Source organism: Sebastes umbrosus, chromosome 20 (genome assembly GCF_015220745.1).
Source record: "Sebastes umbrosus isolate fSebUmb1 chromosome 20, fSebUmb1.pri, whole genome shotgun sequence".
Lineage (NCBI taxonomy): Eukaryota > Metazoa > Chordata > Actinopteri > Perciformes > Sebastidae > Sebastes > Sebastes umbrosus.
Window position 1 is genome coordinate 18,979,546 of NC_051288.1, and position 23,921 is coordinate 19,003,466.

The following is a 23,921-nucleotide window of genomic DNA, read 5'->3' on the forward strand; positions in this document are numbered from 1 at the left end:
GAAAGGTAACATCTGGCTTGTTCCAAAAAGCAGCCATTCTTTTAGAGGAGAGAGCAATTTGTTTTCTGGATGAACGAATATCCCTCCCAGCGAGCTGGGCCACGGGAGGCGAATGCCCACTTCGCCACTCTCTCTAGCATATTTGCTTTGCTTGGGGAGGCAAGTGTTTTGCGAAAGTTCCCAAAAATGCTATTCATGCGGGGCCAACTCTGTTACATTTCCCCCTGTCAGTTCTCTCTGTCGATGCATGACATCTCCCTGCGTGAAAGCTTTGTCGTAGCTTTGTTCTACCTTTTAATCTTTGTGTACCTCTGCATTTGGAGTGATCGTGCACAGGGGTGGCGTGCACACACTCCTATGTTGCGTGTACATAAGTGACAGTCAGTCTTCCTTCTCTCTCATCACTGGTTGAGGTGCAGACTGATTCCTAAAAATAAAGATTGGCTTTGAAGTGTTGGGCCATCACGCCCATCACTCCTGGACGGCCGTGCCCAGTCCTCACAGAGGCAGAACGGAGGTTTATAGGAAGACAGGCGTTGACGGATGTAGGGGAACGTGTCATCCTACTTTCATCCCTATCCTGTCATAGTTATATTTACATTCCATAAATGAGGCTCTGACAGCAGGTATGTACTTTTCGCGTCACTCTCGAGTGTCAGCACATAATACCCTTCAATTGTAAATACAAAAAAGAAAATTCAATATCCTCTCTCTATTATTCCTCACAGACGATGCTCTATATCTCTTTCTCTCTTTATCTATCTTCATCTGCTTCCCTCAGTCCTCTTCTCAGTGTCTGCGCAAAGTGAAATAGAGCAGAGGGGAGATCGTATCAGAGCGTCGATGTGAGATAGGGTTGAGGGGGAGGAGGGAGACGGGGGAGCGGTGGCGGGAGGTTTGTGGAGATGAGTGGGAGTGACGTGTGTTTTGTGTGGCTACTGAAGGACAGCGGAGATGTGAGGGTTCAAGGCAACCCTCTCCCATTCTCTCTCTACCCCTCACACACACACAGACATGCTCCATTAATCTGTAAGGAGATGGCAACTTCAACCAGTCCATTAATCTAGATTAGTCTTTAGTTAAGGTCCTTCATCAGATGCAGCCAACTGTCTGATGCCCAGCTCTCATCATCTATTCTTCTACCTCCGCATGTGGGACAACATCTTCATGCAACAATTCCAGCAATTGTTGTTTTGGTTTGGATACCAGTGTGGTTTATGTAATGCTCACTCAGCTGCAAAACTGAGAGGAAATGCAGCATCATGCAAGCCCTTGTACGCAAGCACTGTTTTGGCTATGTGTGCAGAGCCAGTCAGGTTACATCTGGATCTTCGAAACAGAAACTCACACGCCAGATCGAATAAATATCGGCTTGCAGTGGCAGTGAGTCTCCCCCCCACCCCCACCCTCCTCATAGTCACCTGAAACATTTCTCATGTTTAAAGTTTTCTAAACTGACTGAATCGTGTCTTAAACTCCAGCACCAGCACATTCCACAGCCGCTGCATGAAATCTCCCTTCGCCCCAGCAGCAGAGGCAACAACTAAAGCTGAACTAAAAATCAATCTGAGATTTACCTCCTTTCATCTGCCACACACGTTTGATATTTGATCAGCCGACTAAAAAGGGAAAATCTCCAGTGGAAACATTCCCAGTGGATTATCCCGGGCTCAGTCCCACAGAGCGAGCAGATCCCTCGGATTTCCCACCTCCAGAGGTTATTTGAACAGTTGCAGACTGAGAGGTGAAATAGAGGAGAGGACAAGAGCAGAGAGGAGCGACTCACCTCAGACTGTGAATTACTGACGTAAACGACGCGTTAGCCTAGATCCCTGGTTTTGCCCATGCATGCCCGTTTCCTTAGTGGATTAGAGGCGAGCTGGAAGAGGAGGCTATGCCATGGCAGAAGTTAAGAGGACGGGCAGGCAGAGCAGCAGCAGCGGCGGCGGCGGCAGTAGTTGGAGGAGTTGTTGCACATCGGCGTCCTCTGATCCAGTGGCGTGAGGTTCCTCTAAGCCCCAGTCAGAGTCAACACTCCCCCTCTCTTTTTCCTCCTCTCCACCCGCTCTCCTCTGTTTTCCCCTTTCCTTTCTCCGCACGGCGTCGGCAGGGGCTCACACTCACTCACTCACACACACGCATACACACACACTCACACAGACGCACACACACACACGCACACACAGTGGCTGAACTCCGGACGCCTCAGCGACAGAGCCCACGCAGGCAGAATATCCCCATCGTGCCGCCGCAGTTCTCCTCTCTGGCTTTCTCTCCTCTTTTTCTGCGTGTGTGCATCGGAGTGTGTGTGTGTAGAGAGAGAGAGAGAGAGAGAGATTAAGCGAGAGGGGGAGGGAGCATGGGAGAGGGAGAGAGAGAGAGAGAGAGCAGAGGGAGGAGGGAAGGTTGCAGTGGAGAAAGTACAGCTCCAGTTTTTGGCTACATCTGGCAGGTTCATGCATCATCCCTTTATCTCGTCATCACTTAAAGCTGTTCTGTCAGTGACCTCACTTCCGTGGAGACCATACGCTCATCAAAACTTTCCTTGTCAGGAGCAGAAGACTCAAATCCCAACTTTGAATGGATGCCGACACGCCAGCGTTTGTCTCGAGAAAGACACGGATGTGTTTTTATTAGACTCGTCGCCAGCCTGCATGCACCCCTGTGTCTTTAACTCTTGCGTTTCTGTAGAGCGATGCTCGTCATCAACCTTGAGGTTTTCATCACAGGTCCATTCACCTTCTGTCGTCTCATTTTCCCTGAGTCTTTGCAGCTCTTTTTTGTTGTTGTGTGGGAAGAAGATTCCATCTGCTTGTCTCCCCCCCCCACCCTTCCTCTCAAGAGTTTGTTTGCGTGATCTCATCACAGCTTTTTAATCCATCTGTCATGGGCTAGTTAGTAGTTATCACCGTTTGTGCAGGAGAAAGACGTGTTTTTCATCTGGGAAATGTGCATTTTCCTCTTAGACTTAATTGGATTTTCGGTGTACCATTATAGCTCTCACAAAATACGGAGGGAGGGAAATAACACTCGTGGTGAAACCTTGATCATGTTAAAGTGGAGCTGTATTATCTGCCTGGTTGGATGTTTTCAGAGCCATAGCTCGCCCTCACCCTCTCGCAGGGAAACCCCGAGTTCTGCTTTAAGCCTCAGGTACCATGGTAATGAGCTGCAGCGCTCCAGACAGCAGCAGCTGCTGCTGCTGTGTGTTTTTGCATTTAAGTTTCCCACGGAGCAATTTGACGATGAAAATACCTTTTAATAGATCTATATTATACGTCTATTTCTCCGTAGATGTTTAGTTTAGATTAAGGTTATTAAAGGTTGAAAAATTAAAGTATAATAGATGTCTAGTTATAGCCTAAACAATTATACGCTAAACGCGCGGGTGTGCAATGCTTATGTTAAACATATACAGGTTTTTATTAGGGCTGTCAATCCATTAAAATAGTTAATTGCAAATTAATCACACATTTTTTATCTGTTCAAAATGTACCTTGAAGGGAAATTTGTCAAGTATTTAATACTGTTATCAACATGGGAGTGGGCAAATATGCTGCTTTATGCAAATGTATGTATATATTTATTATTGTAAATCAATTAACAACACAAAACAATGACAAATATTGTCATTTAGCAAACAAATATTCTCAAATCATCAAACTGCAGCCCAACAGGCAACAACAGCTGTCAGTGTCAGTGTGCTGACTTGACTATGACTTGCCCCAAACTGCATGTGATTATCATAAAGTGGGTTAGTCTGTAAAGGGGAGACTCGTGGGTACCCATAGAACCTATTTTCATTCACATATCTTGAGGTCAGAGGTCAAGGGACCCCTTTGAAAATGGCCATGCCAGTTTTTCCTTGCCAAAATTCAGCGCAAGTTCGGAGCGTTATTTAGCCTCCTTCTCGACAAGCTAGTATGACATGGTTGGTACCAGTGGATTCCTTAGGTTTTTCTAGTTTCATATGATACCAGTATCTTTACTAGCTTAGCTTCACTCACTTCTGTAGCTTTAAAACAGGGTCCACTACAACCTCATTGCCCACCAGCCGGAACACAACCAATAAGAATGCTCAATAGAAACGCTTTTTTTTTTAAATGACCTGTGATTGGCCAAAGTCGATTAGAGTAGATTTTTTAAAGCCTGAAAACAGAGCCATGAGGAGGTGCAGAAATCCAGTTTTCTCTCAGAAGACTTGAATTACAATATGCTGAAAGGTTATTATAGATTTTTTGCCCAATGATGCCAAAAACATCAAGTCAGAATTTTTTTTTAAATAATTTCAATATCTTAAAAAATCATCTTCAATCCACTTTCTTTTTTTTAGTAAAAGCAAGATTTTCTGTATAATAATAATAATTCTGCACCATCTTCTTCTTAATAGTACACTTGTCATTATTATATCATTTTAATGCCACTTTTTTAATAGGTTATTGTTTCCCATTAGGTGTATTCCCCTGTTGAATCTAAAATAAAAAACAAATTCTCTGTTGGATCATTTCTTGTCGTTGAAATCCGAAAGAAAAGAAACAGCAGAAAATAATAATGTGTGGGTTGTTTCTCTTTAAATGTAAATAACACAAGTGTCCTGTGGAAGAAAGTACTTGAACATGTTTCAAGAAAAAGAGGGAAGATATGGCTGAACTACAGCTGAGTGCCAGGTTCTCTTCACACTTGTATCCATTAGACCTCCTTCTCTTGTTTATCACTCTCTCGCTGCGTCACAGCTCTCTCCGCCGAGCCCTTTATGACACGTGAATAACAGAAAGTTTTGCTATTTTCCTGTTCATCCCTTCACCTTATCTCGCCTCTCTACAACGTGACATAAAATACCCCTGCTTCCTCGCTGACTTCAAGGTGCTGAACACCGCACTCACACATTTTTTTTGAGACTGGCTTCTTGTTTTGGAGTGACGGAACACATCTGCTTCACCGCCTTGTTATTGCTCTGCCAACCAGCGTCAGGCTGCAGGTTTGACACGGGAGAAAGCTGAATAATGTTTGTAAAGATTTGACCTTGGAACGCCGCGCTGCTTGGCAAGTGTTTTCGGTATGAACCCAGGGTTAATGGCATTTGTTTAATGGATAGAACTCCTCAGGGAGGGGATGTCTACTGTATGTGAGGTTGGAATGGGCTTTGCTGTTTTCTTTTATTGGAATCTGCTCAGCGATGTTGCTGTGTAAGCAAACTGTTTCTCAGATGGATAAACCGGTGGCATTGGACAAGTCACTGGAGTGACTCTCTTCTATTGATTTCATTACCTCAAAGCCAAGCCCTCAGGGGACTCCTATTTGATGTCCTTGTCCCCCTGCATGTATGCTAAACACAGTGCTGCTGTGGATAAAGGAAAATGCAGACTCAGTCCTCCATTCTTACTGCCTTTTAATTCCACAAAAGTAAATCTACTGTCACAAAATAGCAAAGAAGTCTTACAGAAATATTACAACATATGAAAGATGAAATATTGCAAAACGTTTGCCCTTGACTTGTGCGTCTTCTATTGTATTCAAAGCATTTAAATCATTCTGCCAATCGTCGTTATATATGCCTCCCTCAACCAAGAAGAGTGGAGACCCAGTCACGGCCCTTGTTTCATGTTACCCCCCTCACCATCACCATAGCGACAGATAAAAACACCACACGGTACATGTGGATCAGAAGTGACAAATGAATTCATTAAAAAGCACAAATGTCATCTTATATGGGAAGCAGTAATGAAATGCAATGATGTATTGCATCATTATTGCGTTACTGGCGCTTGATTGATTATGTAATCTCGTCACATCCTCTTGAATAACATTTTAATGGACACGTACTGTCTGTGATTCGAGTACAGAGTTGTTACTGCTGCCACGGCGCAGGAGTGTTCTTCCCATCGGCAGCCCCCCTCTCACACTGCTTCTTCCTCAGCTCATACTGCTGTCACACACTCATGTCATGCTGCTCATTGGCACCCAGTTCTATTTGAAAGTGGAGGTGCAAGATGAGTGATAGGAAACCGGAGGTATGGCAGGAAATTCTTTCGTTTAATTAACAGCTGAGAGTGCCATTTCCTGCAATCGTGCCCAAAGAAGCTGCTCTTTTACTATAAAGCTCAGTTTATATTGCACCATGTATCACGGTGTTTCCCACAGGACTGTGGTGGGTGGGCATGCTCCCCCGAAAATTATGTACATTTCAAAGTTAAATGCATCAATCTGGTGCATTTTGAGAGCAAAATGAAGATGTTACATATATGAAGAACTTTGTGCTCTAGTAAACAATTTAATCATAAACACATTGGTTGTATAGATATGGATGGTGATGACTCAGCAAAAAAATAGGTTTAATAATAGGTAATATAAAGATAGGTTGCCGACTTCGCCGCAGACCCCTGACGCCCTGCCAGTCGCGCCGGGAGCAGGGGGGCCCGTCCCTCCCTGAAGGAAGTGGCGAGGTCTTGGCGAGGGGTGTCCGGAGATCATATGAGAAAACGGCGTAAGGAAAGGAAATGTAATTTTTATTTCATACAGCCTAGACTACTACATACGGCCAGATATAACTATTTTTTTGCTCCACTTGCTCCATTGCTCAAGTGCCTGTGATACTGCTACCCAATATCACACCAAGGTGTGAAATAGACCCGCCTGTTCACCAGAGGATAGTGTGTCAGTGTCAAGTTTTGCCTTGCCGAGGCGTGAATATTACACGTGTCTATGAAGGTGCAGTACAAGCTGGGGGCGACAAAACCGATCACTTAGGTTTAAGCAACAAAACCACTTAGTTATGTTTAGGAAAAATGTTATCGTTGGGTTTAAATTAAGTACGTAAACTAAGTAAAATACGTACAGAAAACACGTCACAAACGTCACTAAAAAACACTTACGTAACTTACAATACAACATGACGGTCCCGAACACCGGCCTCCTGGTTGAAAGTCCTGTGTTTGTTGGACCCATCCACCTCCCGTCCTGCCTGCCATATGCAGTCTTTTTCCCTTTTTATTCTGCGTCACTAGCTCTGAGCGTAGCATATTCACGCAGATGCATTTATATTGCAGTCAGTACAGACTACATGGTGTGAAAATGACATGCCTAAAGCGAGATCGGCGTACTTGTTACACGCTTTTGCCTTGCGCATGACCGTGTCATTCAAACACCTTTTTCGTGCGACCGGGTTTCATACTGCTAATTGGTGTTGTATACGTTTTGTGGAACGGATTCCCAGATTACATTTTCAACTTTCATTTGAGCAGCCTCACTGTTCACCACTCCAATCCATCCCCCTGAGCTCACTGAGTGCATTCATCCACACAGAGTACATTAGAGTGTTGAGTGTCATAGCTGTATGGAACCGAATTACTAGACGGTGAAGAGAGCTGTCAGTTTATTGTATCTCTCAGCAATCATGAAAGAGAAAAGGGAAAGTTTTGTGTGTGCATGTGTGTGTATTTCAGCTGACAGACTGATATGATGTGTCTGCAGCGCTGCCCCGGCAAGTCTCCGAGTGAGAGGCAAAGCTGAGAATGTGCCTAGCGGATACGTCAGCGAGAGTCTGTCCCCATCTGCTGCAGTCTTTTGGTCTTTTCATCAAACGTTTGTACAAAGACGGCTCCAAGTCTGTCCAAAAAAAAGCATCTAGAGTTGAAACGAAGTAAAGCTCAGCACATGCTTGTCATGCAAGTTATATGAGGGGCATATAATGTCAACATTTGATAGATAGGGTTAAAGATAATAGAAAAACTTTCAAGGTATCTGCATTTTGTTTTGAGCAGATTTGGTCGCTGTCTCCAACCTCAATATTTAAAGCTTTATTAGCTACCTGGACATCTTACATCAATGCATTTATATTGACTTACACAATCCCGCTCATCCTCCAGTCCAGCCACACCAACCGAGCAATGGTCAGTAACAACTATTTCCTTTCCAGCGAATGATATATTGGACGTATTGGACACACAGAGCTCTCTTTTGAGGGATAGTGGCCTCAGCTCAATGGGGATTCCTGTGTAAATGTAGGTGTCTGTTCAAGGAAGTATAATGCTTTGATGTATTAGAGTGTGAAAGTGCTTCCTCAAGCTTGTCTAAGTTGGATGCTGTCTGAATGAATGGCACAACGGGTCACTTTCATGGCTGGCTGCCCAGGTTATTTATCCTTATGTATTCTGAAGTGTTTATCTGAACGTCACCATGCATTACGCCAAATGCTGCTGAAGGAGAAAACGAGGTGTGAATGGTTTCAGCTGGCCTCGAACAGGTCCTCCGCTCGCTTCCATTGGCTGACCCGCCTGCCCGACACCTCGTTGGCCTGATGTTGGAGCCAAGTGGACTCGCTGTCGAGTCCTGCAGCAGTGGCCAAGTGCCTCGCATGTGTCAGCTCTGCCTCCCTTTTCACAGGCCAGTGTGAGAAGCGCTCAAGTGCTGCTGCCTTTCCTGCCTCTCTGTTCTTTGCCTGCACTGTCTGTGTGTGTGTGATAGTGATGTGTAGAGAGAAAGGAGGTGAGCAGATGGATTTACCCTACTGGAAAATAAGCAATAAGACACAATACTCTATATAGTGATTTTAGAACAACTATATCAAGTCATTATTGATCGTATAAAACAATAAAAGCATACTTTTTTAATAAATTATAATTATATTATGATAAATATTTATGTGTATCGAATTTCAGAGGAATCCTACCGTGACAATCTGATTATATTGTGATTTTACAAAATTCTGTTTTCCAAATTAATGAAAATTAGTTATAAAGGGCGACAGCTGTGCTCCGAGGCATTATGTTTTTGGGTCATTCGTCTGTCTGTCCATCCGTACGTACGTCCCATTCTCGTGAACGCGATATCTCAGGAACACTAAAAAGAAATTTCTTCAAATTTGGTACAAACGTCCACTTGGACTCAAAGATGAACTGATTAGAATTTGGTGGTCAAAGGTCACTGTGACCTCACGTCCGTCCCATTCTTGTGAACGCTATATCTCAGGAACGCCTGAAGGGAATTTCCTCAAATTTGGCGCAAACGTCCACTTAACTTGGACTCAAGAATGAACTGATTGGATTTTGGTGGTCAAAGGTCACAGTGACCTCACAAAACACGTTTTTTGCCATAACTGAAGAATTCATATGCTAATTATGACAATTTCACACAAATGTCTAACAGGATAAAATGATGACATGATGACATGTTGGACAGACATGGATGTAAACTGCAACTTGACTGGTTGGCGGAGGCATACAACCACGAGGCGGTAGTTCTAGTTTAATATTTGTGAAGAGTTTTGTCTTATATAACGCCTAAAAGCAGAACACAGTTCATCGCTTTGAACACACGTTATTACATTTTAATTTGTACGTAATTTGATATAAATAAGTCATTTTATGAGTGCATTCTAGTTAGACGATATATAAATTGACTGAAAGAATAGGTTTATATTTGTCTTTTCTTGATGGAAAAGATGTTTTCGCTCTTCTCCTGACTGGCTTCGGCAATAGTTTGATTGTAAGATGGTTCATCCAATCACCTGCTAAGTATTTTATGAAAGTGCCTGCCCTTTTCCAAACAGTTTCCCAAGACTCAGATGGTTCTATGTAATTAAACTATCTGGCGTGTTAGGTTATATTGATGCCATTTCACATTTCCATTTGAATTATCCTCAGAAAATGAATCACCTCTGTGGAAAGTTTTGAAGCTCAGCTCCAACAATGCTTTCTCTTAGTGAGGAGGCAAATTGATATCTTATTGTGATCTTGACGTGTGCTGTTGGTTGCCTCTGCCAGCAAAACCCATCATCCTGTACTCAATGCTGCTCCCACTCAAAGCCACCATGACTTAGCAGTTTCTATCACTTGTGTTTGCATAAGAGGAGTGTCTTCATCCGTCTCAGATTAAATGGTACAGTGACCACGTGGGGTTTTCTATGTGCTTGTGTAATTTCCGTTGTAATGAGCCACCAAATTCATATTTCATCAGGCCTGAAGCTAATAGAGAGGAAAAGGGAGTCATTTTTGTCCCTTTTCGTCATCCCCCTCCTCCTCCTCCTCCTCCTCAGCTTTCTCTATTCGCCTCTATCAGTTTTCTCTCCTCCAGAGACGGGTTGAGGCTCTCAGTCTACATCTCTCTAGAGACCGACGTGCCGTTTCCCCACTGGCTTAATTAAAGGCTTAAAACAATGCTCTGTTTATGGGGCAACCCTTCACTGCTAGAGCAAACATCAATTTTTGCTTCTCTGCTGTCAGGCGCTAAAGTGAGATGAATTATCAGAGAGATACGAGCTACAGAGCGGCGTATGATGGATCTGGCCCTGCCCTCTAATCACCGCTTTTTCATTTCCGCTAAGATTCTGCCTCATTTGCCCTCCAGCTTTATGATGGATGTGGAGGCAGGATTTTGGAAATCTGCAGCTTCTGGACACAGTGATTGAGATCAATTGTAACGTTTCTGTGTATTGTTGTTTTAGCTTGAGAAATTGTTTTGGCGGATAAATGCTTGAGATTGATGACAGCTCAAGTGGTGGCTATTAAATGATTGACTTCCACAAACATTTTTTTTTTGTCCTATCCTTCAGGTGCTTCATCATCTCCAGTGGAAGCTCAATGATCAATCTAAAAATTATGGTTTCTTGCTTTGTTCATGTCCTCTGTAGCCTTTTTGAGGTCATGAGCTTTGTCTCAAATTGCTCCCTTGGATCCCTTCATGACAAACACTCAAAAGGGCACTCTTGTGTTTAGAGAATTGCGTTTTCGGACACTTGTTAATCATCATTTCACATCATCACTGACAAGTGTAGTGTTCTATAACTGCAATTTATATGTCTGTCATCTCAGGCGCAAAGGGGCATAGGATTATTAGATTTCTAGCAAAACGTGGCGTACATGCTTTGGACACTACAATGTTGTCTAAGCATGACTTTGCTTTGGTGTACTGTCACTGAGGCTTTTAAAGAGGACCTATTATTCTCATTTTCAGGTGCCGTTTTTATTTGGGGTTTCTATTAGAACATGTTTACATGCTTTAATGTTCAAAAAAGGCTTTATTTTTCTCTTACCGGCTGTGCTGCAGCACCTCTTTTCATTCTCTCCCTCCTGAAAAGCCCAGTCTGCTCTGATTGGTCAGCTGGCCCACTCTGTTGTGATTGGTCAACCAGACCAAACTCTTTGGACTCCGCTCCAGCTCCTTTCTAACTAGCTTTGTTTGAGGCCGTGCCAAACTAGCTGCTAAGCAGGTATTATGCAAATGTTTTACTTGGTGACATCACCACGTTACGGAAGAAAAGGCGGGACTTCAATCAAAGCAGTTCAGGAGCAGCTTTTCTGTGGAGGAGAAGAACTCCCTTTGGCATGGACTTTGGGCTTTGTAACTTTGCAGACCTTTTACATGCAAAAAAAACTGTGTAACACTCTATTGACAGAATTTTCTTCACAGATAAAGGAACTCCTTTTTTATGTGATTTAATTCAAATAAATTCAGCCTTCAAGCTAGAATACAAGCAAGTCATTGCCTGCAGGAGGAATCACACAATCCAACTGAAAGCGACCTTGCACATTCAAAGCAATAAAAGGAGTTGTGTCAGGATTTCTTTAACCTTTCCGTCTCTGCTTCTTGGTTTTTAGTTGTTGTTGTTGTTCGGCAGGCAGCTGAAGGGACCCCTCTGTGCAGCTCCTCAGTGTGTCACACACCTCCGTCGCCCACACCAAAATCACAATTGATAGGTCCGCTTGAGACTAGAGAGGGAGAGACTCCTTCTTTTCTTCGCCTGCTTTATTTGACTTCCTACCATCCTTTCTCTCTGCTTAAAAAAATAAAATAAATAAGTGCATTGTCATGGTAACGCCAGCGGGTTTATCCCAGCGATAAAAGTGGAGAGATGAGCCATGAGAAGACATGCTGGCCTTTGAGCTGCTCTGGTTCACTTCAAACGCCGCTGGCCACTCTGATGGACCTGTGGAGTCAGCTGTATGACAGCGAAGGCTATCACGCCGCGTTGCTTTGTACTTATCAACTTAGAGCTGGAGACCTGAGAGCAGCATACCTGAACTTTCCCATTTGCCGTCATGCCCCCACATCTCTATTTCTCACATTAGCCCTTAACAGCTGGTGTGGCATGTGTTTCTGTTCCGCATTTAGATCTTAATCGCTGCACAGTGAAACGTCAGAATCCCTTTTCCGGGAGAGATTCTCCGTCTCTATCTTCCACTCTGAAACCACGTCAAGCCGAGAATATGGCAGCTAGATCCCTCACCTGTCTTTAATGTGCTGTTAGGATTTGCCAGCTGTACCTACTGCCTCTAACAGCAATTACATTTGATTGGAAGGCTAAAGGGTATGCCCATTATTATTATTATTATTATTTATTAGGTTTTTATATCATTCTGTAGCTTCCCAGAAGTGCTCCATATGTATTCAAATCTTAAAATTCACATTTTGGTCAAAGTATGTATGTTTTATCGTCAAAACACTATTTTCCCAAGCACTTCTAAAAATGTTTTCCCATGTGACCTGATGAAGGAAGTTAACACTTTTATTGTCATATTCGTTCCTGATCCTTCAACCAAAAACAAACAGCAAGCGGCCGCCGCGAGCCGAAACGAAACAGTAGAAAAGGTTTCCAGTTTTCTGGAAAAGGCAAAAATAATTACCCAAATGAGCTCGGCCATTTACGCATCCTTCATACAGTAACCTGTACGAGTATCTGTCATTCGTTTCAAACATCATCCCGAACAGAACGCAGATGGAGTCCACCTGATTCATTCATGAGCGACACATTACAGGAATAAAATCAATAGTGACATTGGCGTATGTATGCCTGTGTTGTTGGCAGTCTTAATTGAACGTTGGGAATACCTGAAGGGGCTTATACTACTGTAAGCAGCGCTGGAGCCTTATGGCAAGTCCCGCACCGAGGCTTACAGCATGTACAGTTTGCTCTGAAGGCTCCTTCTCTTGGGGATTCATTCACAGCCGAAGCGATGGAAAGAATGAGCGAGCGCGGGATACCCTCCAGCTGATCTACAGTAGTCTGCGTGGTGGGAGGAGTTGCTGCAAGAGGCGCCAATGACTTCTAAAGACTGCTGCCTGCTTTGAAGCCCTTGCTCCTTTTATTAATAAAGTGACTGCCCAATGTGTGGGGAATTGCAGCAGCCAGTGCCCGTCCCCTCCCGCCAGTTAGACTGGTGGATCTGGGGAATTAAGAGTTTGAATGGAGAAAGATGGTTTCAACATCGTCAAACAAGCCTTTGAATATTGCCGCTTTTGCCGGGGAACTAAAACGTTAAATCTTCCCCAACAAGACCAATGCCACTAACCTGCCTTTAACTCCGTAGCAGAGGTTATCCACACGCTTGTGATTAAGTAACGCCGTCCTTTGTTCTCCAGTTAAATGTGACAGAGGCGTCTCTTTACACACTTAACACACACTTGTCTCCTCAGTATTTTCTAATCAGGCTCTGTTTAAATTTGTTCTCCATCTTTTAATGCTGAAGAGCTGAGGCTTACATGCCCTCACAGATGAAAGAGTCTTGCCCTCTGTGCTTTAGAAAAACATTTCCATATTAATATAACATGAGTCACACCGGTTTCTCTGAAGCATTACTGAGAGAGAAGTGAAGCCCGCCATCGGCTCCACGTAGCGTAACAAAAGAAAAAGTGAAGGGAAACACGAATAATAGACGTTTGTGATTGTTTTGCATGATTATCTTATTGTTGTGGTAATTACCGTACATATTTACGATAATAATTAAGCTTTGTCTAAGGTATTGCGACATGCTATACTGAAAACTAAGCAACCACAAGAACATCAGAGGGAAAAGCAGCATTGGAGCGAGGGGTCAGGTGAGGGGAGAGTGTGTGTGAGTGTTCAGCATCCTTTCTGCTCTGCTGTGTTTTGGTGGGTCAGGCCTAATTACAGCTCAAGGAGAGGTTCTCCAGCAGAAACTGAATGCCCTGTGAGGATTAACTACCATGAAACAGCTGAGTTATATATCCGTCGCATGAGTCTTCTCTTCGCTGAGGTAGTCCCTGTCCAGATTAAGGTCCAAACCTGGGGTTTATTCAGGTGACTGGTTATGGAAGGACTCTCAATTTTGGAGAATGGGTCGGTGTTATTGTGACTAAATCTCACTGTTAGTCAAAATACTACAGGGCTGTGTATTAGCCAGAATCTGGCGATACGTATCATGATACAGGGCTAATGATTCAATATATTGCGATATATTGTAATGCTGTAAGCAAGGCGATATATTGCGATTTTTAAAATCTAATTTCAAGAAAACGGTTTTAGTGTAAAGAACACACCATCATATGCATAAAATCTGAGTAAAAATTATACTTTTCTTCCATATTTTCGATATTTTCTTACACCCCTACAAAATACACATCCACTTTGCTCAAATCCACTCTATTTTATAGACAACATGAATAAGCAGTGACCTTTCACTTCTTAAACGAGTGTGTTAAAGCAGCTTTGTGCATCTGTCTTTATGTAAAGAAAGATGCTTTCAGTCAAATAAATCAGTTAAGAAATATCTCTCTTAAGAGATATCAAATTGGAAAACATTCCTTTTGGCCTTACTTTATTCTTCCCTTTGAAATACCAGTTTCTCAAAGGTCATTGCTTTTTGTTATCTCTAGTTAAAGAACTGTGTGTGTGTGTGTTTCAATCCTGCGATATGCTTACTTGAATTGAAGATAGGCACCTGTAACGCTCGTGCATCTTAATGCTTATCAGACTTATTAATCTGGATGTGCTTTCATGCATTCTGTGACACAGCGGTTTTAATTACCTTCTCTTATCTCTTTCTTTGATCTGTTAGTTGAGGTAAAACTGTCTGGGAGTATTCCAATAATAATACTGTATGTTCTTATTCTTCAAAAGTATTTATGCAAATTCTATATCTCTTTGTTTACATTTATTTTTAATTAGCAGTACATCTTTTGTTAGCCCAGTGAAAACCCTTATAACATTATCTCTTTTCCATCTGCGTCTTTTTGTTTTTCTTTTGTTCTAGTATGAGTCTCTTGGTAGCTGATTATCATGATTCTGTGTATAAATCCCGTGCTTGATTCATCTATTCCTGTGAATTTCTCACACAATCTAACTGTCATCCTAAACCTCTGGTATGCTGATGTGCATCATCTGAAAGCTGAGGATTAACTTCATAAATCTGTAATAAACATTTTGTTTTGTTTGGGCTTAGATTATGATAGAAGTATATAATGGCCATTCCCATGCTCACTTGTCCCATAAGTAGTTCCAGCAATTTTTTGGGTGAATACCATTTGTTACAGAGATTTGGTGCTAAATTTAACCATTTTTTACAACTCGAGAATTAATAAAAATGATCAATAATCCCTCCAAAATCCCACATTAAGCCACCAAGACCTTGAAGAACAGCATAGAAAAACCATGCTGTGATTTGGTATATGACACTTTTGACATTTGGAGATTTCTGCAAGAATTGCATTTTTCGGCGATTGGATGGCGAGCACTTCTGTTGTGTAAACTGCTGAGAAACCCCCTTATTGTCAATCTACCTAGGACAGCCATCCATCCTCTGAATGCTCTAGGTCTGTAGTTTGTGGTTGTAAAGTTTCATGAGGCTGTGATTATCCTAGAGGTCACCACAGGTCATTTTATACAGTGAGGTCACGTTTCAAAAAATGGTCTCACTACAATGAAACGGCTACTATCGGGACTAACATCATCACACATGAATACAGTTGGGCTCATTGGATTCACAAGAGTCTAAGCTTTACAGTGATACCCAATTTATGCAATTCCAAGACTGTTTAGGGACCCCAGTATGCAAATATATTCAAATACACCACTTTTAGAATAGGTGAAAATGAACACATTCATACTGCATTAAAAACACTGCATGTGATTATCATAAAGTGGGCATGTCTCTAAAGGGGAGACTCATACCCATAGAACCCATTTTGATTTACATATCTTGAGGTCATAGGTCAAGGGGACCCCTTTGAAAATGGCCATGCCAGTTTTTCCCTCACCAAAATTTAGCGTAACTTTGGAGCGTTATTTAGCATTCTTCCCAACAAGCTATTATGACATGGTTGGATGCCTTAGGTTATTTAGTTTCAAATTGAGTGTGCTACAGCCTCTGAAAGACAGTAATGTTGTTGAACAGTATGAATTCAATCCAGTCACACAAACAGTCAAGCAGGGCCCCTCCAAAATATGTCAATGCATTCCCAGTTCCTCTCCCAGTTCTTCTCTCCAGTATGTTTCAGCCTTTGTCCAGACACTGGCGTGACACTCGATGGCAGTGGCAAGTCTTCATTCCACCCAGCCTACAAAACATTTGCCTTCCCCTTATCTGCTCTCCGCAGCACATGTATAGCATGCTAACCAGAGCCAGTATGGCGCACCGTAAAGTAAAGACACTTCAGGGACCTCACAGGCATTATAATCAGTGGAGACAAAGAGCTGGGGAGTAGAGGCCAGCCGGTTAATGAGATCAGCCACTGAGTGTGGCCGCCTACCTTTTCAAACCTGGGAGGCCTGGCCTGCTTCAGTATTCAGATCCAATCAACTCCGCCAGTCAGTATCCATCAAAATCACAGGCAGCGAGTCATTCTCTCCTCAGCCTTCAATTTGAACTTGATTGTGAATTGAATGTGCTTCTTTTTTCTTTTTCCTCCAGGGGAGCTTCGTGGCCAGCATGACCGCCACGCTGAGGCAGATGGACGACTATCATTACGCTCATCTGATCAGCACCTTTGGCAAGATAAGGAGCGATGTGGTGGTGAGTACACCTTACCAGTGTGTCCGTGTCTGCTAGATGAGACACTTCAGGCTGCATTGTCGTGTAATAACTTAAATTGCAGGGCCCCGTAGTTCAGGATCATTCTGCTCTGTCTTTTTCCAGAAATCAAAAGTTAGATTAGATCCGTTAGGAAAATGTTTTTCCTCCACAATAAAGTATGAAATTGAATTTCTGTTAGTCCCTGCTCTCCGGCTGCTACATGCACAGCATGCTCTTGATGATAGTAACTCCTAAGGGAAGCAGATCACTCATTGCAGCCAACAAGTTGTGGAGGAGGGATAAATCTCATTGATGTTATGGATTTCAGCTCTGAATAATTCCCCCCTCAGAGCCGTATTTCTCGAGTATCTGCTGCCAGATTAGCATTATGTTACACTACTCTGACAAGTGGGGAAATCCCACTGTTTGCTTTTATCCCCACAAACGACTTTTGAGCTTCATAGGAAGGACGAGAATCTGATTTATATTACAGGTAAAGCTTTATAATCCAACAGACAGAGATTCTGGCTTCACTTGAAGCACTCTTATTTGTTATTAAATGAAGGAATCCCCCTTTAAGAATTTATATACTTTGTAAGATTACCTCCTATTTGTACCTGAGTTTGTGTATGCTGACATCCTGTTCAGTCCGAAAAGCAGCATTTATTCATCTAGATGTTTTTATTGAGGCATTAATGATATTTTTCAGGTGAATCAACATGAATAGAAGTCTCTGACCTTCATGATTGTACACGGGGCTTGTTTGAGACCGCCTGTCTAGTTCCCACAGCAGGATAAACAATCACTGAGATAAAGCTGGATCTTCCCGCAGATTTATTGTTTCTGAAGCTGGCGTGGGCCATATCCACATTTCGGAGCTGGCTGCACTCCAAAGGACTTTGTTGTTTTGCAGTTGTTCTCTAAACACGCCACCGCAAAGCTCAGGGATTCATCCAGGAGTGAAACATCTACAGCCAGAAATAGATTTACATGCATATTTATGTTTTTGGTATTTAGCTGCAACTCATTAAGAGAAAGCTTTTGTAGGTGTGACAGTAGAATAATGAATGTTCAAATTACAAAGAAACTTGATGGCTTTGTAGCCCTTACAGGGAAGGAGGTTAAAGGCGCAATGAGTAGGATTAGGGGGTTACGGTGCTCGCCAGTGGGTGAAACCCAACCACAGGTGCTTTGCCTCTCTATAATTGCGGTTTTTCGCTATACTATAAATTTATAAATGAAGGTTATTATAAAGTGTTACCAAAATGTCTATCTGTATGGTTTTCGCTTGCCGCCAATCACTGCAAGTATTCTTCAATTTAATTGAATTCAATTTGATTTAATGCAACGTGTGATTGTCCCACTACCGCAGCAGCTACAACCCATACAGCCGGGATTGCCTGCCTGCACAGAGCCGGCGGGATCGCTGCATGAGTTCTGTGCAGTGTCGCGACAATTAGCTAGCCAGTGGGGGACACACACAGCTTCCATTCACATGATGGGTATCGAATGAAGTACTCAATTGGTATCGCTATCACGTTTTTATAGAGGTTGACGCCCAGAAACGTCACGAACACGGCAAAATGAAAAGAAAAGGGAAAATCCGGGCAGAGGGTACGGTCTCTCTGTAGATACAGACACCGCCACACACTTCTAGTGGGTCAAAAGTGATGATTGAGAGGGATCATTATCGTATGTATATCTATACATAGATTTTTATGAAAATCCTACTCCTTGTGCTTTTTAAGGAGGAAGAATTTGAAGTCATGTTGCTATAGAGAAGCTGAGCATCTATTAGTAGTATAACTGAACCTAGTTATCAAGTTGTCAAGTTATGCCTTAATAGCTGATAATTATGAATCCGGTTAATGATCCGATAAGAATAGTTTCCCGTGAGAAGTAAGACAGCTGTAATCTTGTTGTGATACAATATGTGAGGATTAAGAACACGTTGGATTATCGGTCTCAAGTGCCGCATGCAAAAGGAAAATATATGTGTCACCTTGACAAATCTAAAAGCTGTTTCTGCCTGAAAGCCACAAACTCTTAACAGTTCATTTCAGATTGCTGTTATCTTGGAGGTGTGAAGAATAACAGTTTTCATTTTGAAAACTTTCTCTCTCTTGCAGGATTTCCTAATGGAAACATTTATCATGTTTAAAGATCTCATTGGGAAAAACGTCTACCCCTCAGACTGGGTCATAATGAACATGATGCAAAATAAGTAAGTACGAAACCGCTGGATACACACACACACACACACACACACACACACACAAAGCATGCTGCTTTAAACTCCTGACACTGTTGTTGCTAAGGAACAGCAGTCAGAAGTGGGTAAGGATGTTTTCTAATGTTTTTCTCTCCATGCAAATATCGGCACAAGGCCTCAGCAGTGGAGCAATCAGATGAGAAGTCAGCGCAGCCGCAAACAATCACATGAATTATAGATGCTCCGGGTGTAGGCTGCCTGCTAATCTCCAAACTTAGGCTCAGCATCTCTTTACTTTGGTGCTTGTTGTGCTGCCACGGCCTTCTGTTTTATTAATGTGAACATCGCCTGATTCCATTTTTGTTGGAAAAATATAAAAAGAGATGAAATGTGCTTTGCAGTTTAGGAGTTTAGTCGAGAGCTGTGCTTTTATGCACTTGTTAGATGAAGTCAGAGCTTGAAAAGAATTTAAAGCTTTTGGGATTTTTTTTTTTCTACTTCCATTTGTATCTTTTCAGAAGAGACGTGCCGAAATGAGTTGTAGTGCTCTATTATGCAATGGCCCGGCAACAGCTGTCAGAGCAAAACTTTAAACGGATAGTTCAGATTATTTGAAGTGAGGTTGTATGAGGTACTTATTCATAGTTCATAGTCAGTGTATTACCTACAGTAGATGACGGTCGGCACGCCTCCAGTTTGGAGAAGCAGGAGTCAGAAACAGGACACAGGAGTTACCACACGGAAGCAAAGCAATGTACTGCTGTGGACGGGGTCAGCAGCAAAACGTACTTTAACTACCTAAAAAGAAGGTCCACTAATAAAAAATCGATATCAGTTTAAGTGTAAGCAATATTTAGAATATTTTCAGATGGGGAGCTGAACTGAAAGTGAAACTTATCTATACTGTTTTTGCCAACGGAGTCTGGTGGCTTTGAAGAGAGCATAGATAATAGTTCCCCGTTGTAAACGGCTGTCTGACGGCAAGATAAAGCGGTGAAAATATTCTAAATATGGTATATTAGACTGCTAGTTTTGAACAGTGGTCCAAAGATCCACTGTGAAATTTACACATCTGTTAAAAGAGTACACCGATTTAGCATTTTACACTCTTATAACGTTGTCAGACTCATATGTACGTCACGTTACTCAGAGTACAACAGTAAAAGCGGTAACTTCCTCCTACCTCCGCATAGACTCAAATGAAGCAAATATATCGATGAACATAGAAAAATCAATTTGTAAAAAACAATATCGCGATACATAGGTGAATCATTTTTTTCCCCCACACCTAATATGCATGTGTAAAATCAGTGGAGCTCCCCTTTAATGGAACATTCATCAGACAAAATACAGTGAAGAACCCCATTATTGTCTTAACAAGGCTTTTCACATTACAAGAGAGTACCTGGAGCTCAAAGTGGCCATTTACGGCAGGTGCAGAGCTTACAGAGGCAGCCCCTAGTTGACTCTGAGCTGTTTGACTCCCTGCCCACTCCTTCCAAAACCATTCCAAACATCATCACCACCAGCTAGGATATTTGACTAGAGATTGCATTGCTACTCAATTTTGGCTCTATTGCTTTCATCAGTTCAACATTTGATTGCTATAAGCCCGGTTCCTTTTGGAATTCACACAGCGCCCCGTCTAAAAAACATCATGAGCCACCTGGGTCACAATGCAGAAGCTCCCCTGTGCCCTGCAGGTGTGCAAATCCCATCTGTTCTGCTGCAGACCGAGCTGCAGTGTTGGGGTGTAAAAAACATGCAGTGCTGACCCTCCTAAGCCACACACACACAACACATGCGCCGACTTGCACGCAATGGACTAACAAGCTCGTTCAAACACTCCACACCCACTGTGATTCTGTACTTTCTGGAGCAGCTTTAGGGATGTGATGAGCATCACTGGGCTCCCAGCAGTTCATTCTCACATCATGCTTTGTACTGTGGCCTATGAAAATGTTTTATTTTTGACTCGCAGACTAGAGGCCAATGTGTCATCTCCCATGACTCAGCAGACGCTTCCCCAATTGAACCTTTTGTCTACTTGCACTTTGTTTGTGACAGCCTTTAGATTAATTCTGCATTCCCCATCGGTGCATTCAGCCACTTTCTGGAGTTAAATCATCGTTCAACTCAATGAAAAATAAGCCTGTCAAAGTCTGATTCATCTCCCAGACTTTATACTTGAGCCTGTTTGAATACCGCATGTGTCGGCTTTGTGACCAATTAGCAAAACTTTTCTATTTTTCGCCATCCCTCAGTGCGTGTTTGATCGGTTGTTTCCCGCTCCCCACAGTGAGAACCCAAGGTGACATGTTCACTCATCCCATGAGATAGGTATACATGTTTTGCATTAACTATCTGAGGGCATGGAAGCTGTGTGTGCGTGCGTCATGCTCTTTGATTGCCAAAGCACCGGAGACTGATTGAATTCACAGCAGTCTCTGCAAACTTGAAAGTGTCACGTCTCAGAGGCTCCAGCATTAATCTAGGACCAGCATTTCATCCTGAAGTTCATTAATATTTTTTAAAGCTCTGTTAATTTCTGTTTTTGGCCAACATTCAAATTCAATAGAAGTCTCATATTTACTCTCATTTTAGCCCTGTTTTGGTCCCCACCGTCTCAAAATATCTGGCTCCTTAGCTTCAGATGTTTGACTGTAATCACCAGCCGGTTGTTAACTCTGTCTGTCCCATTAGTGCTGGGCAGGTAGTGTACATTATAGTGGGTTTATCAGGGCTTGTTTGCTGAAAACAGCTGCCTGCTGCTGCTGCTGGGAAGAGGATTAATGAGAGCGTTGAGACTGAACCATGCAGGAGATGTGCTGTAAATCCAGAATAATTAGCAAGAAGATGTTAAAAAGCTCTACAGCTAAGAGTAACTGAAGAGTTTGGTGATATTTCTCCACCACTATAAGTGATATAGTCATTGGATCCATTGTTAACATAAACATCTTGGTTAGACTTTTATTGCTTTCGGCTGTTTTTGTCGAGTGCTTTAACCCTCTGAGACCCACAATAGACCAGTTTTTGTCTTTATTAGGGGGTTACAGGGGGTCTTTAGGGGGAGATAGCAGGTCAGCAGTATATGTCACATAGAAGTGGTGTACATCATCTGAAAGCTGGGAACCTGAAGATTAATTTGAGATGTAGCTCAGCACTGTGTGTCAAGTTGTGCATCCGATTTAACTGTTATCAGGCCGTTAAATAGACGTTATCAATCGCTATAAGCACAATAGATGTGGGTCATTAGGGGCCTACTACGCCTACTACATTGTAAAAGTGAAAGTGAAACTTAAAAGCAACACGTTCTAACATGTTGTAAAAGTGAATGAAACATCACGTTTTGAACACAAACAAAAAGGCTTCTTTAGTTTAGTCAACAAAATTACAGAAAATTTCAGGCAAAATAAAAAAAACAGGTCTAGGCAACACAATTACATCTTCTTTAGGTTCTTTGGGTTTAGGCAAACAAAGAAAAAAACAGTTAAGGTTAGGGGAAAAACATTCATTTCAATTACTACGATCGCTAGAGGTTGCTGTCGTCTTCTTTTATACCTTCTTTCGGTGATCTACCATGTGAATAGATGATAAAACCTAATAGTGGGTGTAGTAGGCCCCTATTAATCCACGTCTACGGGGCTTATAGCAACTTATAAAGCCTATTTAATAGCCTGACAACAGTCTAATTGGATGAGTTGTTCTAGTCATGAATCAAAAATAATCACGAATGAAAACATGCGCTTCTTTAGCCGCGTCATAACTCAGATGACACATTTTAGAACTATTTGAAAAGCCTCATGACGCATATTTTAATATCCCTCAGTCTTTCCTCACAGTGTGCTGTTTCTGGGCAATCCACACTTGCCACATTCAGCGCACAGATAGCCACCCACGGAACCAGCAGACGATTCTTTCATGTCCACACATTACGATAGCACCACTAATGAGATGGGCATCAGCAGTATAGCAGAAGTCGTTTCCTCCCACTCCTTCTTCTCCACCCGCCGCCTCTTACTTCCTCCAGGTTGTAAACTGATTTACGGGCTCTAATTGCCCCGGGGACAGCCGCATCAGGCTGGTGCGCCATTGACTGCCATTTCCCCCATGCCAACTGACCATGGCTTAATAGTGACAGGTAACTGGCAGCAGAGATGGACTCACACTCTCCAAAGTGACAAGGAACATGTTTTCTCACTAAGGTCACTATAGGTCATATAACACACAAAATATTCCCTTTATACAGACACCTGAAGCTTATGTGTGTCAGGCTGTGACAATCCTGACCTTGAGGTCCCTCTTGTTGTTCCCACTCTTGGCTTGTCTGGTTTTATCCAAGATACCGTGATTTTGTTCACATTTAAAAGCATTTTAGCAATCTTTGTTGCAGATTCACAGTAAAATATAACAGTAATATTCGACTTTAGCAACAATTAAAGCTCCTCCTTAAATGTGGCAATATTGCGAAAGCTTCAGGGAAGCAGATATGACACTCGATGGAGATTTATTCTTGCCTTTTTAAGAGGTACAAGTGCCCTGTAGGTAAACCCTGATTTTTGTTAAAGAGCGCTTACTGAATTAGCGCAAGTTGGCATTTGCTTTACTGCCGGTTTTCTCCCAGGGATGAAAAACCTTGCATCACATTTTTTACCAGACAACAGCTGCCGGCTGCTTTGTACAGTCAGCTAAATGTACTCCCTTACAGATTTGCATAGTAAACTTTTCCAGAGATGTGCGCTCTTCAACCTTATATTCTGAGATGTGCTGAATCACTGCATACTAAGTGCTGTCATCATCATCAATCTGAACAATGTTCATTGGCAGTGTTTTTTCATTCCTTCCAGTCGTAAGGTGAAGCATTTGAACAGCTGTTGCTGTAGCATCAACCATAAGACTTAATTAACAGATTGAGTAAAAATGATGTTGATGATCAATTGTAATTAGTGATATTTAACAAATTG

The 23,921-nt window shown here is 42.4% G+C and overlaps 2 protein-coding genes across 5 annotated transcripts in view; one reads left to right on the forward strand and one right to left on the reverse strand.

Moving 5' to 3' along the window:
• LOC119478925 (inhibitory synaptic factor 2A) overlaps window positions 1-3,427 on the reverse strand; it is a 34,973-nt gene extending 31,546 nt beyond the window's left edge. Inside the window, exon 1 of the mRNA XM_037754019.1 lies at window positions 1,787-3,427. The gene's annotated coding sequence lies outside the window, so the exon portion shown is untranslated. The remainder of the gene's footprint in view (window positions 1-1,786) is intronic.
• Window positions 1-23,921, forward strand: part of dock1 (dedicator of cytokinesis 1) — a 213,360-nt gene that overhangs the window by 125,182 nt on the left and 64,257 nt on the right. For all 4 annotated transcript variants that reach the window (XM_037753937.1, XM_037753939.1, XM_037753938.1 and 1 more), the window contains 2 exons: window positions 16,644-16,745; window positions 18,875-18,969. In XM_037753937.1, coding sequence (XP_037609865.1) covers window positions 16,644-16,745; window positions 18,875-18,969 — 197 coding nt within the window. The remainder of the gene's footprint in view (window positions 1-16,643; window positions 16,746-18,874; window positions 18,970-23,921) is intronic.